Consider the following 15,545-nt stretch of genomic DNA (forward strand, 5'->3'; position numbering starts at 1 on the left):
TGCACTGCCGGCTCCGCTGCTGGGTGCCGTTGGAGCAGGTCACCGAGCACTGGCTCCACGAGCTCCACTCCTGCCACTGTCCGTCGACTGCCGCGGCAGGCACAAAAGAGATGGACACAGCAGAGTTACCACCTAAGTCGGGCAGGGCCTTGCAGCTTCCTTCTAGGTTAGGGGGTTTCAATTTAGGCCTGAATGCAGCCCCTTGGAACAGGCGTAGCCTGAAGATGCTTGACTTCTTACAGCAGTCAAATACAGAAACTGCCATTATGAGCTACTTTAAGAAAAATTAAAACTGTTTTCCTTTTTCTTCAAGTAAAGAATGTTTCATCACCTCTAATTGTACGCTGATATAGCAAAGGATAAATTATGATTTTGCTCACATACCATATGGTTTGAGAGGCCTTACTAAAAACAAGGCCTTATTAAAAGACTGGTCTTGCCTTTTTAGGCGGAAGTGGGGGCCAATTTTGTATTATGTAAACCCTGAGCCCTTCAAAGCGATTTATTACAGCTGTGGCGATCACTCAGATAGGTCAGCTTATAAGATTATTGGTCTGGACTGTGAAATTAGGTCTCTTTAGTTGAATAGGAAAAGGAAAACAGGAGTTACCACTTTGCCTGATGTACAGTCTCTGTTCTTTATACTTATAATGCTGAATATACCTTTATCATTCATCCTCCCTGTAAGGCAAATGATCCCTGTTCTTCAACATTCTTTTGGGATAAAATGTAGGAGGACAGAAATGGCCTGCCTTCCTCCTCAGGTATGCTTCTGTGTTTGCATATTGCATAATCTTCTTTCTGAATTTGTCAAGTTGCGTTTTTAAACAATATAGATATGGTGACCACTTCTGTATTTAGTATTTTGTATTAGCCCATACATTTGAGTTTGGATGAATATTCCCATAAATAAAGGTTTAGGACTGTTATTTTTAATTTCGTATATCAGAAAGCTTCATGAAGTAAATTAAAATATTAAAAAAAAATATATATAAACCAATTAAGTTCCCATACAAGTGAAAAATTATAAGGTCTATAATAGATAATAGAACTAGACAGTATTTTTGAAAACAGGTAAACATTATGAAATGTGTTATTACTGATTGTGCTAATCCAGAATCCTGCATTCATACAGACTTTAGCAATTGTCAGTTCCTCATTGCACCTGCAGTTACCCAATATAAACTCAAAATGTAGGTTGTAATACAGTTTTGATTAATACTCATCCTTGAGAACCCAGTTTTAAAACTGCTATTGCCATAAAAGCACCACCGAGTGCTACATGAGTAACTTCACCTGACGCACTTCTCAATCCCTGATTTCAGGATTCTTCTACAGGAGGGCTGGAATAGCAGCTTCCTAAGTTGATGGTGTTAATAATTAAAATAGGAAGCAGAATCTTTAAGTTACTGATTTAACATACTGTGTATGGGTGCACCACTGTTCAGTGAAATACGGAGGTGAACTATGTCTGACAGTAACTACAGAACATTTCTAACAGTTCAAAGATACTATCCATATCTCTAATGCCCAGGATCTCAGCAACCAGTGAATTAAAGGAAGAGAGTTTTTGAAGCTTTTTCCTAAAGTTCTATATTAAATATTCTATGTAATGCCTGGTTGTGAACCACTTCTCAATGCAGATGCCTCTCAAGCTATGAAGCTGCGCCTTGATAATTTATTCAGCAGAAAATGGAAATCTTTCCAAACATGGAAGCTAGTTGCACTCATTAATCATAAAAGCTTTATGTGAAGAAGAAAATGTTATGGAAATTACATTTCAATGCACCCTCTTCAGTTTTATTCATTGCTGTGTACTATTATTTAGAGTAGGAAAGATCAAATCAATTATTATAGTGTCTTTGGAGAAAACTCATTTCATGGCTTCTCATATATATTTCATACATCTCCCTTCTTTACCTTTAGGAGCAAATAGCATGTGATTTTTCTATTTCAGAAATACCATTAAAAGAATAAAGAATTCAACATGAAGATTCCCTTACAAAATTGAACATTCAAATTACAGCAAATCTTAACATTCGGCAAGGATTTAAACGGTTACTTTTAAATGCAACCAGTATATAACTTCCTCTGGTGAAAGTCATTTAGGTACAAATGACTGTTCAAAATCTAGAATTCTCAAATAACTGCTTATTTTGACAGATTAAGTGTAATATCTTTTGTGTTTCATTGCAATACTGAAGTGAACTGAAGGCATTAATTTCATCTCTGCTATTTTTATTTGGTTTTTCTCTTGTTGTCAACTCTGTTTCATGCTCATATATCATGTTAATTACTTTTGTGTAGCCACATGTAAAATTACACAGCTGCCAACTTGGCCAAAAACTGGATTAATTCAAAATTTTTGCAGCTGTATTCAAGACTAAAACTTTTCTACAAATTTTGTCCTAAAGTTGGAGTGTGCTTTGCTGACCAGAAGAAAAGGAAAGTTCCAGTTTAATAAAAAACTAAGAAATTTAGTTTTAATTCTGTGAGGCACTAAGTTCCATTTTTTCCTTCACCTCTGTTTTCAAATGGTCAAACAACCATTTGCTAATGAAATGTCCATCAACACTTTTCAGGAAGAGCTCCAGTCACGGAGAATCTATTTGCAGCAGTGTTGTGAACTGTGGATATTCAACAAGCCCACTGCAAGGGCAACCTTCATACTGTGAGACAGAACTCATGAAAGAAATTTCTCACATTACAGCTACCTGACAGCTTTTTCATACCTAAGTATTACAATGAGTTTAATAACCATAAATTATTATTATAGTTATGTAATCTTCTTTATGGTTATTGAACTCATTGTAATACTTATGTATTATATACATATATACACACACACGCATATATGTGTGTATTCATATATACATATATATATACACACATATTGAAATTTTTGGTCAAAATTAATCATAACTTATTGAGAAAAAATTTAAAATCATTTTTTGAAAGAATAGATTATTTTTCTGAGTTAGTTTCAATTTCAGTGGATGGAAGGTTTAACATGAAACCCACGCGTTGTTTACTTGGTTAGGGGTAGTTCTTTGAAAGTGGTTTAGCAACTAACTCCCAGAAATGAGGCATTTAAAGTTCTTACCATAAGGGTTTAATTGGTATTCAAATAATGCCCTAGCTTGTGTCAGCCTTTCTCTCTGCACACATGTAAATAATATCAATTTTGAATAAATTAATAATAATTAAAATTTTACAGTTTCCCAAATATGTTTGTTGTATGATGAATAAATAATTACAGTGAACCTCTAAGCAAACATAATTGAAACAGATATGGTGGACACAAACTGTGTGACCTCTGAATGTCTCCCTTTAAGCCACACTCAGAAAGTTGTTTGCCTTTTGGTTCTCCAAGACCCATCTTGAATCAAGATTTCCTACACAACATACCGTGCCCTACAGAAAGATTATCTTGAAGAAACTAAGAGTTGTCTGCTTGTGTAGTATTTCGAACAGAGTTCCATCCTGATTATATCCTTTAATCACTACAGTCAGAACTATGAACAATAGTACCCCGCCTACTCACTTTGCATAACATTCTTTTTTCTGTGTGCAAAGGGCAGTAAAAGAAATCACAAACAACCCACATCGAATGCACTGTAACAAAGCAGAGAGTTGCTATATGAGCTCACCAGGGCAGAGTGCAATATTGCAAGGTTTATGTTGTGTTTCAGGTCCATCACATGATCTTCCCCCATACTGGGGAGGTATACATGACCTTGTCCTAGTTCTTTGGCCTCGACCACATGTGAATGAACACAAACTCCAAGGTGACCATTCCTCCCAAACGCCATGTACTGCAACAAACCAAACAGATTTTAACCAGAAACAGACACACAAGTAATAGAAGGATTTCAAAATAAACAAGATCAATGTTTTAAATGGGAATTATTTTGTCAGCTTCAAGGAAATCAGTACATAGGTAATCTTTAGCATTGGAAAGTAAATCCTTCATAAAATTTAGTTAATTTCAATTTTAAAAGTATATTTTCTCTAAAATATATTTAACTTTGAAGGATTTTCTCTAATCTTTAAACTAATCTCGCTACCACATTTTATTTTCTTTCATTCTTTTAAGAAAGATGGCTTCCTGTTTCAAAAGTTAGTTATGATATCTTTGGTGCCTGACTTGAGATATATTGAGAAATAGCCCTGATTTTCGGGACACTAGTCTTTGTGAAAATCAGGCATATACTTTATGTCTCAAGGCAACCCTAAAAACTTGAAGCAATCAAAATTAAGCTTTCTTTTGAAAATATAGGAATAATTTCTTACTGTGTCACTATCATAAATCGGGGCTGTTATCTTACAGTTCCTTCACTTGTTTAAATTCTGGTGGAAACATGGCAGCACATGTGCTTGATTATCTTCCTCAAAAATTCCAAGACCACATAAGCAAAAGAGATTTGCACTATTTCCTTACATGAACATATTAATTGATTTAAAATACATGGTAATACATGCATCACTCTATCTTAAAAAAATGTTCACTCAACATACTTCAAACACCTTCAGAGTACACAATAAATTACAAAGACATACCAATATTTTTATATACAAGTATTTCATAAAATTAATATAAAGAATCATAGAAGATGCATCTTTCTCTTCCTTAAATTTTTTCCACTGCAGAAGTAACTAATATACAATATCCATATGAGTTTATATACCATATGCATTCCCTTTTCAGAAACAATTGGAGTTAAATTTTCAGAAAGTTGTCTAATATATTACAGTTAAGCATGTACTGGTAAGACAATTCCATACATGCACTGGAAAAACAGTTCCTTATAAATTGAAAAATACTGCAAAACAAACTTTAGTTATTTTTCTTCTGCTTAAATAAAAGCAGTTGCACAGGTTTAAATTAGGCTGTGTAAGAACAGGAATGTAGCAATTAGAATAGTAGTAAAGCTGGGCTTTTAAGAAAAATCCAGAGACTTAGTACCCAGGCTGAGAATCACACTCAGTATCATATACCTCTGTGTTTCTGCAACTCTGTCTGTGTGAAGGGTGTCTGGAGAGTCAAATAGTGTACATCGCAGTGTATCATTTGTAATGGTTCACAACATTATAGAAGAAATAGATTTTCTGTTTTGTCCTCACTTTTTTTCATCACTGTGAAAGAACTTCTCATGTATAGGTTTCCTTTGGCCTGAAGGCACGTATGACCTGCCCAGTTTCTACAAATAAAACCCTTTTCTTGTAGGGATCAGAATAACATTTCCTGAGGTGCAATTCAGTTGTTTATGGTGCGGAAGGAGGTTCAGCTCCCTGGCATATTATCACAAAATCATCAGTAAGATCAAGGGGAATTCTACATGTAGGTAGTGCTATTGCATTTCATTAAAAGTAAGGAAAATTGTCATTTCAGATGCTGTGTTGAGGTAAAAGGTTTGTTAGCTAACTTCTGAGAAAACGTACCTGACAGAACATGTCAAGCTTCATTCAGGGAAAATTTTAACCCACTAGATAACAGCTCAGTTGATGAAAGGTTTTTAGTTGGTCACATTCAAGTGGTCAAAAAGCACAAAAATTATTCCACATCCTACATGGCTAGCTTTATTAAAATTATCTTATTCTAAATATCACATCAATCTGCATTATATTAGCAAAAAACTCCTCCTCAGGAATATTCCAAATTAATGTTACAGTGACAGATTTTAGTTTAGTTATTTTAGACACCCTGATTAACTGTGACATTTTGGTCAAAACCAGGAAACCTAACTCTTCTAAAACTAATAAACTGATGACTACATCTGCATATAATCCTTTATGTTTCATCTTTTCTCAACAAGTACTATACTTAGACAGCTACTCTGATCCAGCCATATGATCTGAAGACTTTTTTCTCATTGGCAATGTATTAGATTCTGAATCCAGATGTATCTCTAAGACTCCAAATTTTTATCATATGAGAAAAATTAATGAGAAACCCATTTGTCAGATCAGATTCCAAACAGTAGTCAGTAATAACAATGATATAATTTCATCTCCTGATTCCACAATGGTTGATCAAGATACTCAGGTGCAACAACAAGAACTTCAAAAAGTAGAAAACATAGCAAATCAAAATTAATCCAAACTAGAAAAAGATTATTCTGTAAAAAATAGTAAATTAGAAAGCTCTAGACACTGTGTCGTCACAGGCTGAGGTTTTTTTAGGGTACATATGAGTTTAAGTCTAATGTTTAATTTGGAGTTTTGATTTGATGCTGTCAAAATAGTAGAAGTTAGTTGTCTTCATTTAAAAATGACAAAAGCATGTGCTGAGAGGCTCTTTAAAGATACTGTCTTGAGCCAAAAGGTTGTATATCTCTTCTGGCAAGAGTGGTTCAATGTTAGCAGCAACACAGAATAATTCTTTTGTGATTTTGGATCTGAACATAAGCCAAAACAAAACGTTTCACTCTGGGTGGACTCAAAATTACAGCAGCCTCTGTCTGTTTGTGGTTTAAAGTAAGCTGTGTCCAAAATCATCTTCCGTGACAAATTTTAGCTCATTAAGTAAAAATTTCACAGTACCTTCTTGTGTGTAGACTTGTATATTTGAAATTAATAGATAACTAATAAAGTCAAGGATGGAAAAGGCGTAACACTAAGAAAACAACCAATGTCAGCAAATAAATATCAAGGAGAATTCATCTGTTCAATGCATCATAGAAGTGTCCAGTATTATCCAGATCAGCTTTAAAAGAACATCTTAATTTAAAATTTCTTACCTTTGAATATTTTTTTTCTGATGTTTCATTTACATTTCCTTTCTTTAATACCATTTTTAAATACAAAACCCCCTATAATATCTGATGAATTATAGCCAGATGAGTTATGCCAAATTACACCAGATGGAGAGCTGGCCCACAGAGGAGTTACTGTTTTCTATAACACAGTTTCAGATGCAAGATTCATTATTTGGGACAAAAATATTCAGATTATTGCCAACTTCTCTGTCGAAAACGTTGCTAGCACAATGAGTTTGGATTACTGCAGAGCATCTTTCCCTTCTCTCTGCCACTCTGTGAACCTAATCATGTTGAAGTAAACACCCACAGTGTTCACAATACGCAACTGCTGTAAGTGGGAGGAGGCATGAGGCCATGCTGGCCTTCATCCTACAAGCATATTTTGGGAGATTTTTATTGGGGTTTAAATGCTTTTGATTTGTTCACCTTTAAACTGAACAGATATTGGAAATCTATTATGGCCATTGATGTCTCATTTTAAGTGGTATCATAGTTTAATACGGCTGAACAACTGCATCCAAGCAGATGCTACATTAAAGGAATTTTAAAAATTAAATTAGAGGGGTTTTATGCACAAATTTAAACTCACTTAAGTGCTATAGTTTCCTTTAGCTTAAATTGTCCAGTCAAAAATCTTTCTTAAATTCGTAATACATAAATTCAGAAACTTTCTGACACCTGCCCTCTAACTTCCACGTTTAAGTCATACAGCTACTCTACTTCTGCCATGTCTCTTTCTAATTATAAACCTAAGTTTTCCTTACTCTTATTTTGTTTCTCTCAAGTGAAGGCCTGAACTTCCAGAGCATAGATTACTAACAATAAAGCTACAAGATTTAAAAAGATAGGGCTAATTTCTCTGTAATGATTTTGTTAGTGTATCATGCAGGCACAGCATATATCAAAATGTACAACATTTCAGCAATATGGCTAAACTTCATTGAAATGAGGCCTGAGAAAAAAAGGGAGATAAGTAAAGCAATCTTAGCATATCACACCAGCCAAAATATAGCTTTTGAGCATACAAATGTTTGAAATGGTTTAGCATATTCCTTCTCCTGCCATGTCTGCTTTAGCCATAAGCCTGAAAATGCTGAGCTTCTTGAAGGCAATGGAGAAGGAGAAATAGAAACTAACTGAGATGATCCACAGGCATGGAAAGTCCATGTTCTTTCTCCTTGAAGTTTTAGCTGTGTTAGAAATTATCCATTAAGCTGAAATGAATGCGATGTCCTTGCTCACTAAAGAACCAGTAACAACAATGGTTACCTGAGCTATGTTTTGTTGCCTACTATGCTGCACTTTTCTAGAAGTGTCTTGATTCCAAAACAGACTGAATTACCTAATGGACTCCTGCCCCTGAAATAGTATTTGTCCGGAATAAATATGAATAAACAAAAAAACATGTAAATAATGATTCCTTCATGATTTTACTTGAATTATTAGGAGTACTATTTTGAAATTTAAGGTTTTATTTCAATACTAATACTAATATTTTCCAGGACAGTGAGATCACGGAGAGATGTATTCCCTAACATCCCAGTGAGTATCTTGGACACTAAAGGGAGTATATGAAGGCAATAGGTGAAAATACTCTGGAAGCCTTGCATTAGTATTTTCAAGTTTAACAGGTTCTCTTGAAGCTTGTGGATAGATGTTTGAAGTATAGTCCAGTAGGCCGTTCTGTATACTTTTTTATTTTGAAGGGACAACTTTTTGATTAGGAAACCTTATTCCAACTCTCAAAATGCCCCTCCGCCCTTTTACTAATCATGCAAACTTATAATGAATATGCCCCAGTAGATTTTGTATTTGTAGGTTACAAGGAGAGACCACTGTTATTTTTGTATGTTTATTGCTTCTAGTTTACGCTCTAAGATGTAAAAACTTGCTGTGTTACCAGAGTCCAGAAGCTGTATGGAATGAGTGGTACAGACCTGGGTATACAGGCCAGATCCCAGCTATGTATGCATATGTTTGGATTGTTTTGTCAAACTTGTGTTTTAATTATACTAGTGTACGAACTATGCATTTTGTTATGCATGGGGCAGGGATAATCCTGAACTATGCAACTCTCTGAGTCAGGATACATATTATAATGAGGACAGAGGATATTTAGGCTAATAATTAAAGGGATGTTTGAAAAATTATTGCAGCTGTGACTAGGAAAAACACATTTCTAAATTGCTAATTTTGCACACTGCCACACAGTAGTGACCTTGTAACCAGACAGAGACCAACATAAATTAATAAGGTTATTGTAATTATGTGAAACAACATGCAAGATTAAGCCCAGAAGACTAATTATTTAGGAAAGGTAACTCAAGATACATGAAGATTATCAGAATCAGCTGTGGTGATCTGAAAAGGAAAATATGCTGGCAATATCACTGTTAGCCAGTGAGAATTGGTAGCCATTGCTCATACTGGGTATCTGGAAACAAAAGCCATACCCTGAAGTGGGAGTTCACGTGTAAGGTAAGAGCTCCTTTGTGACTTGAGAAATATGGAGCAGTCTTTTTGTGTGAGCATTGTTTAGAAGTTTGCTAGACTGTGATTTTTAAGAATTAACTTTTTTCCAGTTTACTTTGACAGCAAATTAATTACCTTGGCTTTTGCATTACATGGATTTTTTTTGTTTTGATATGAAAAGTTCTCATTCCTTACTGGAGAGAATGAAGATAAAATTCTGTAAAATTAGGTGACTTAAACACCTTGCCTCTTCTTAGGTAGTACAAAATGAGCAAAAAAGCAGGCAGAACTGCATCTCATTGTGAGTGCTGGACTGTGTGTTTTCATGTTCATACTTCATACAGTTTCAAAGGAATCTTCATCTTTGATTGTTTGGAAGGTTTGTTCTTTTCTTTTGTAGTTATCTTTTTTCACTTCTTATTTTTATACCTTCAAGTTGAGAATTCTTTTGCAATGTATCCCCCCTCTGGCAGAATGTAAGCTAGCCTAACCTTTTTAGAAATAGCTGCCATTTTTGTATGGAAACACTTCAAGTGATTGAATTCAGCCCTGCCTGGGGGTTTCTACCCTGAAATATTAGAAAATCTCATGTGAATTTCTTACTTAAAGCACAGTAGTAAAGCGTTAGGTGCTGACAGCAGTTCTTATTACAGTGATGGTTTATCTAGATACAGTCTTTTTAGTTGCTTTCCATTACAGATGTTCCCTAAATGCTTATAATGCTGATTCACAAACTCTGATGGGATCATGTATGCACTTTGTGTTGGATATTTTTCAACACACAGTAACAGCATGAGAGTCTGATTCTACATATTACTACTCACTGAGATAAAGTCCAGGGCATTCTCTGTGTATGACAGTCTATTTTACTTCAAAAATGGAGTGAGCTTCCCCAGAAGCTGAAGATGGCTCACCACCCTTTTGGGATCAAATGTTACAAAGAGCTGAGGAATTTGTTCATCTAAAGGCAGGCATATAATTTTTTTTTCCATTTCAGACATAGCAGAGGAAAATGAATGTAGTCGCAGGGCATATGCCTTCCCATTTGCTTCCCATCCCAGATTAATCAGATCCACAGGTAGAGTCTAAAGAAATGAGATGTGCCCTTTCAGCAGCTAACTTGAACATGCCTGACTCTTCCCCCTAGTGTATAACTACTGCTGAACTCCAACTACCTCCAGATCTCTGAGACAAAAGGAGTAGGAAAACTGTGATGCAAGATACTGATGACCTTTACCTTGTGTCAGATGCAAGAGAGTTACTTTTTGTCTGATCTTTCTTCCTTTGAAGGGTAGCTGTTGCCCTTTCTTGCCAGAACAATGTAAAGGAAAGTCCATGAAGACATTACTGTGCAGAGAACATTGTCTGGCCCATTGACTAGAAGAAAGTGCTCTAAATGGCAAAACGATTGCAGTATCGAATAATATATGTTAACTTAACCCATCCTGTTAATCAGTCTCTGCTTGTTAATGTATTGATGATCTGGATTTCTTCCCTAGTTTGTATTTTGTACTCACGTTATACCTTCTCTTTTCTGAGTGAAAATGAGAAAATATAGACTTTTTAAAAAAATCTGAAACTGTCAGAAAAAATGGACTCTTGTTCCATATCTTGACTATTCTGAAAGTAAAAATAACAATCTACATGACAAAATTTCACAGCTGAATAGAATTACATTTCTCTGCTCTAATTGAAATGCCCTTATGAAATTCATGTTAAAAATAATAATAATAAAAAAGATATAGTTTCAAATTCTTATCATTATACAGTTCAAAACATCCACAATTTTATTTATTGGCTGCTAACACTACCTGGACAGAGGGCAGTGTTATTGCAAACCCTTGATTCTCTTAAAGGGCCGCTGCAGTGTGTCCCGTAAGGTGATACACAAGTTCTGGTTCGCACCTGCGACCCTTGACCACAAGTAACTGAACACGTACTCCACTGGGCCCACTCTTCAACACCAGATTCACCTGTATTCAAGACAACAAACAAACATGAATATAGACATAAGTATTAATGAGACTTTTTTTTTGCTGAAGCTCATTATCATCTGCTCTTCTAAATCAAAGAGAAAAGTACCACACCAAAATAAATATTTAAAAGTTCATGGAGTAAAGCAGCTGTGAAAATGTGCAATGAATAGAAAATAAAGACACCTACAATGCTGCAGTCACATAACGCCTGTCAGAGGGAAACACTTTGATCGCTTAGCATCATTTACAACTTTATGAGAGCTACTGCCCTTCAACATTTTAGAAACAACACTGCCCTCAGGATGCTAAAAGAACACAGACAACTCTTTTATATAATAGCAAAGGATTTATCTTTGATATTTATACTTACCACTCTAGAATGAAGGCTAGGTAATAATTTAAGGAACTCTGCCAGTAAGTGAATTCTCATTAAAAGAACCCAAACAAACCAACCCCCTAATTTCTTATCTTGAGCAGAGGAGAGTCATCTAGTATTTGGGAGAAGTTCCCTGTTAGAGAGAAGCACTTTGCTTACCGAGTTTTAACCTGAAGGGTGGGATGGGAACTTTGGTTTCATCATTTACTGCACAGATCTGCTCCTTGCTTTTGACCTACAGGTCTGCTAAGCTCTTTGATGCCCTAGACCTCCTTACTGTGTATAGTACATACCACTATGATCAAATTGTCAGATGTGATTTATTAATACCATACATTCGAATAGCATATTTTCTTACCGCTGAGAGATAGCACATTATATTATTTCTATTTTTTGAAAGCAAGTAATGCCTAAAGTCTTCTTGCATGGACATTCAGGAACAAATGCTTAAATTTAGTTTCCATGAACAGCCATACGCACAATTCTGGAATTCCTTTCCCACAGACATTCATGTTCAGAAAACTGGATCCCTTCAGTATTCGCAGAAAGCAAATGCAAAAATAATGTGAATATACCTCGCTGAACAATTTGAGTAAATAATTGTGGATTCATGTTCACCTTCTTCCATTAAAAATCAGTATAAAATGGCATGCTGAAGCCTCTATTACACCCTTGATTTTTAAACCTAAGTCCTTTGTGAAACAAATGGGATTTTCTGCTTTAAAATCAGTGGCATGATACAACCTTCAGTCTTGAATAGCTTGCTTAAAATTTCAGTTATCTCAATATACCTCTAGTCTTCCAAAAGTTTTGATATAAGTTACAATCAAGGGAAGGTCTGCAAACCAGGAAGACTCTGGTGCTATCTTCCAAGAATGCAGTAAATGATATACTATTTCTTGAAACTGTGCCTTTGTAGCGAGCATCTGTCCAAACTCTTTTTTTTTGTTTCCAGAGGCCAAGCATGAAACCTTTGCAAAATGCTTGTCTCTGCTAGTCCTCTAAGAAGCAATTCTAAGGCTATTCCATGCTTTTAAAAAAAAAAAAAGTGCTTCTTATTCAGTAACAAGACAGAATTCTTTATAATTAGCACACAAATCCCTCTGCTTTTCATGAAATTATATACAATTCTAACAATTTCTATGGACAAGGACAAAATAATGAGATTTTTTTACACACAAAAGTTCACCAAAGTCATTTTTTGTAGTAATTTTCTTTTTTTGTTAGGTTAAAAAATGAGAAATTTAATCGCTGATTATTGTCTTAATAATTTTTCTGATATTAATTCTGCATTTTGATTAGGTTGTTACATGGCTTGGGTTCAGGTTAGAGGATATAACATGGTAAATATAGCTACTATATAGGTAGACTAACAATTATACGTGTACTATAAACTCTATGTAAATGGTAAAAATACTTGTATTACTATGGGTTTCTAGTCTAATTTTTTTTTTGTCTTTTCCTACATGTTTGATGCTTGTCTTTGCTTTTGTCAAAATTGTTTAGATGAAAGGTCAAACAGCAGAAAAAGTCAGAGCTATGTTTCTCAAGATGTTCCTCATTATGTAAAACAATCATATATACTCAGTGCAAATTATCCATTATCCAACACAGGCATGGTGACGGTGCATAGCTAACAAAATACAAAAATGAAGTATTAAAAATTTAAAATGTTGGAAAACTTAAAGTGATAAAAAGTTGCTCTTAAGCCTTGGAATATAATGAAAAATAGCAGCAACATGATACTAAGAAGTGTGATTGTATTAAGTGAATTTTGAAATTAATGTTAATTATTAAAAGTCCTGAGCATATATGTACTGTCCATTCACAAAAGGCAAACTCTAGCAATATATTTCAATGTATGTAAAGGCTTAAATATTTGCTGGAGCAAGATCCTCCACACTAACAAAATGTTATGTGCAAAAAGAGTGAAAACAGAGAAAATAAAGAACAAATTTATCTCACCAGCTACTCCACTTCCTTTTGCACAAGGCATTATGGGTTTTTTTGGTAATTTTTAACTTTTCAGAGTATTTTGTACTGCTGTCAATATGATTATTACTTATTTTAAAATATTTTAAAGAAGGGAAAGATCTTTGCAGACATATCATACCATAGTTAACCATTTTTAATATAAGCAGATAGACTTCTTTGTTTTCTAGAATAAACCTAGATTTCCTACATAATCTGCAAATACATCTTCCATTGTTTTCTTTATCTCTTTTCCATTTTTTTCTTTTCTGAAATGAAAATTTCAAAAAGGCTACTTTTTATTTTACTTCTAGTTTTCAGTTACTTGAGAACTCTTAGATTTTTGTATTGATCGTGTTAAACCTACAATCTCAAATTAATTATTGGCAAGCTACCAAGCCATCATTCTCCCCTGCTGCTTGACATGTAAGAGGAAACATAACTTACTGTATGGAAGGCCTCATTGATCTGTGTAACACTTACCTGTATTATACTCTCTAAATCCCATAACACCTAAGGGAAGGATCAGTCCAAACACATAAAATGACAAATATAGGACAATAAATTATTCAATAATTTTTTTTTTTAAATAAAATGTTTTACTGCCTCATATCACTCACAAACAAACAGGAAAATGCATATTATAATACCACATTTTAAAACTCTTCCATTCCCAGCAAAATTCAGTGGATTAAGTCCACTATTCTAACAGTATTAAATGCTTTTCATAAATCTTTTTCAGGACAATTCTCTATTCTTGTTTTTCTGTCTTTTTAAACCATACAAACATTTTGTTGCACTTTTGCATCTGTTTTATTATTACACAAAATAAAATATTAAACAGGCTTAAAATATAAGAAACCTCATAAACTCAGTATCCATTTACCTTAAAGGCTATTAGACTTCTTAGTACATGGGTAAATTAATGAGATAGATATGTTTGTTAGAAAAAACCTTATGAATCAGTTTAAGAAGGTATCACATTAATTATATCACAAGAAAATGAATGCATTAGAGGTGAAGAAAATATGCAATGATCACTACAAAGGAAAATCAAAATGAAGAAGAGATGAAAATTAGTCAGTATGTCCAAAAAGAGCACAGTATTACTTAAAATGTGTTAACCTACGTTATGTAAAATATAGATTTCCTTAAAGTTGGGCATGTACATTTATGTTCTGCTGATAAATCTCACATGCTTTCAGAAGAGGACCTTGAAAACTAAGCCTGTATAATTTTGAATGTTCATCTCCCACTTCACACACACAATCTATCAGAAGGTGATGGTATAAGTGCTGCATTTATAATGCAGTTCTCTAACACCCATAATAGATGCATTGCAATGCATGGCTAGAAATTATCAAATACAAGTTTTACCTGATAATATGAAAGTTTTAGGGATTTATATGAGGAAATAAAACAGATCATCTTATTTTTTGGAGTAATTGTATGAATTCAAGAAGCAGCGTAAAAGCAAAGGTGTTATTCTATGTAGTAAGCAAATAACATTGTAAGTCTGAGCTAAGTATGTAAGTAATAAGTTCTACTTGCCTAAACAAAAACTGCATGGAGACCAAGAGGGTTCTAGGCTTCCTACTTCCACTACATTTGCTTACAGTAGTATCAACTGGGAGTTAGCCATAAAAGTAGTTCTATAGATTAATAGGAGGGAAACAGACTTTTTCCCCTTCTAAATTCTTCACCAAGCAGATCTCCACTGATTGGCTATAAATGTATTTAGATTACTTAATACATTGATTTCTGCAAATCTGTTAAGAAAAGCACCCTATGACTAAGGAAGTCAACATGCAACGTAACTAGAAGCAATTATAGCTCTTTTACTAAAGTGAATTTTAAACTGGAAGCATTATGTATGACTGATGCAGGCATATTTTCTAGGTTAGTAACTATGGAATACAGGGTAAGTTGTTTCAAATCCATACAATAATTATGGGGCACAAGATTTTCAACACCCTAACTTACTGGAAC

At 34.4% G+C, this 15,545-nt stretch overlaps 1 protein-coding gene across 2 annotated transcripts in view; it reads right to left on the reverse strand.

The window, feature by feature from the left end:
* BAI3 (brain-specific angiogenesis inhibitor 3) overlaps positions 1-15,545 on the reverse strand; it is a 481,908-nt gene that overhangs the window by 277,932 nt on the left and 188,431 nt on the right. For both annotated transcript variants that reach the window (XM_009333162.1, XM_009333161.1), the window contains 3 exons: positions 11,045-11,206; positions 3,651-3,815; positions 1-87 (listed from right to left, as the gene is read on the reverse strand). The exon at positions 1-87 is cut by the window's left edge and continues 21 nt beyond it. In XM_009333162.1, coding sequence (XP_009331437.1) covers positions 1-87; positions 3,651-3,815; positions 11,045-11,206 — 414 coding nt within the window. The remainder of the gene's footprint in view (positions 88-3,650; positions 3,816-11,044; positions 11,207-15,545) is intronic.

This window comes from Pygoscelis adeliae, unplaced genomic scaffold (genome assembly GCF_000699105.1).
Source record: "Pygoscelis adeliae isolate BGI_AS28 unplaced genomic scaffold, ASM69910v1 Scaffold57, whole genome shotgun sequence".
In the NCBI taxonomy this organism is placed as follows: Eukaryota; Metazoa; Chordata; class Aves; order Sphenisciformes; family Spheniscidae; genus Pygoscelis; species Pygoscelis adeliae.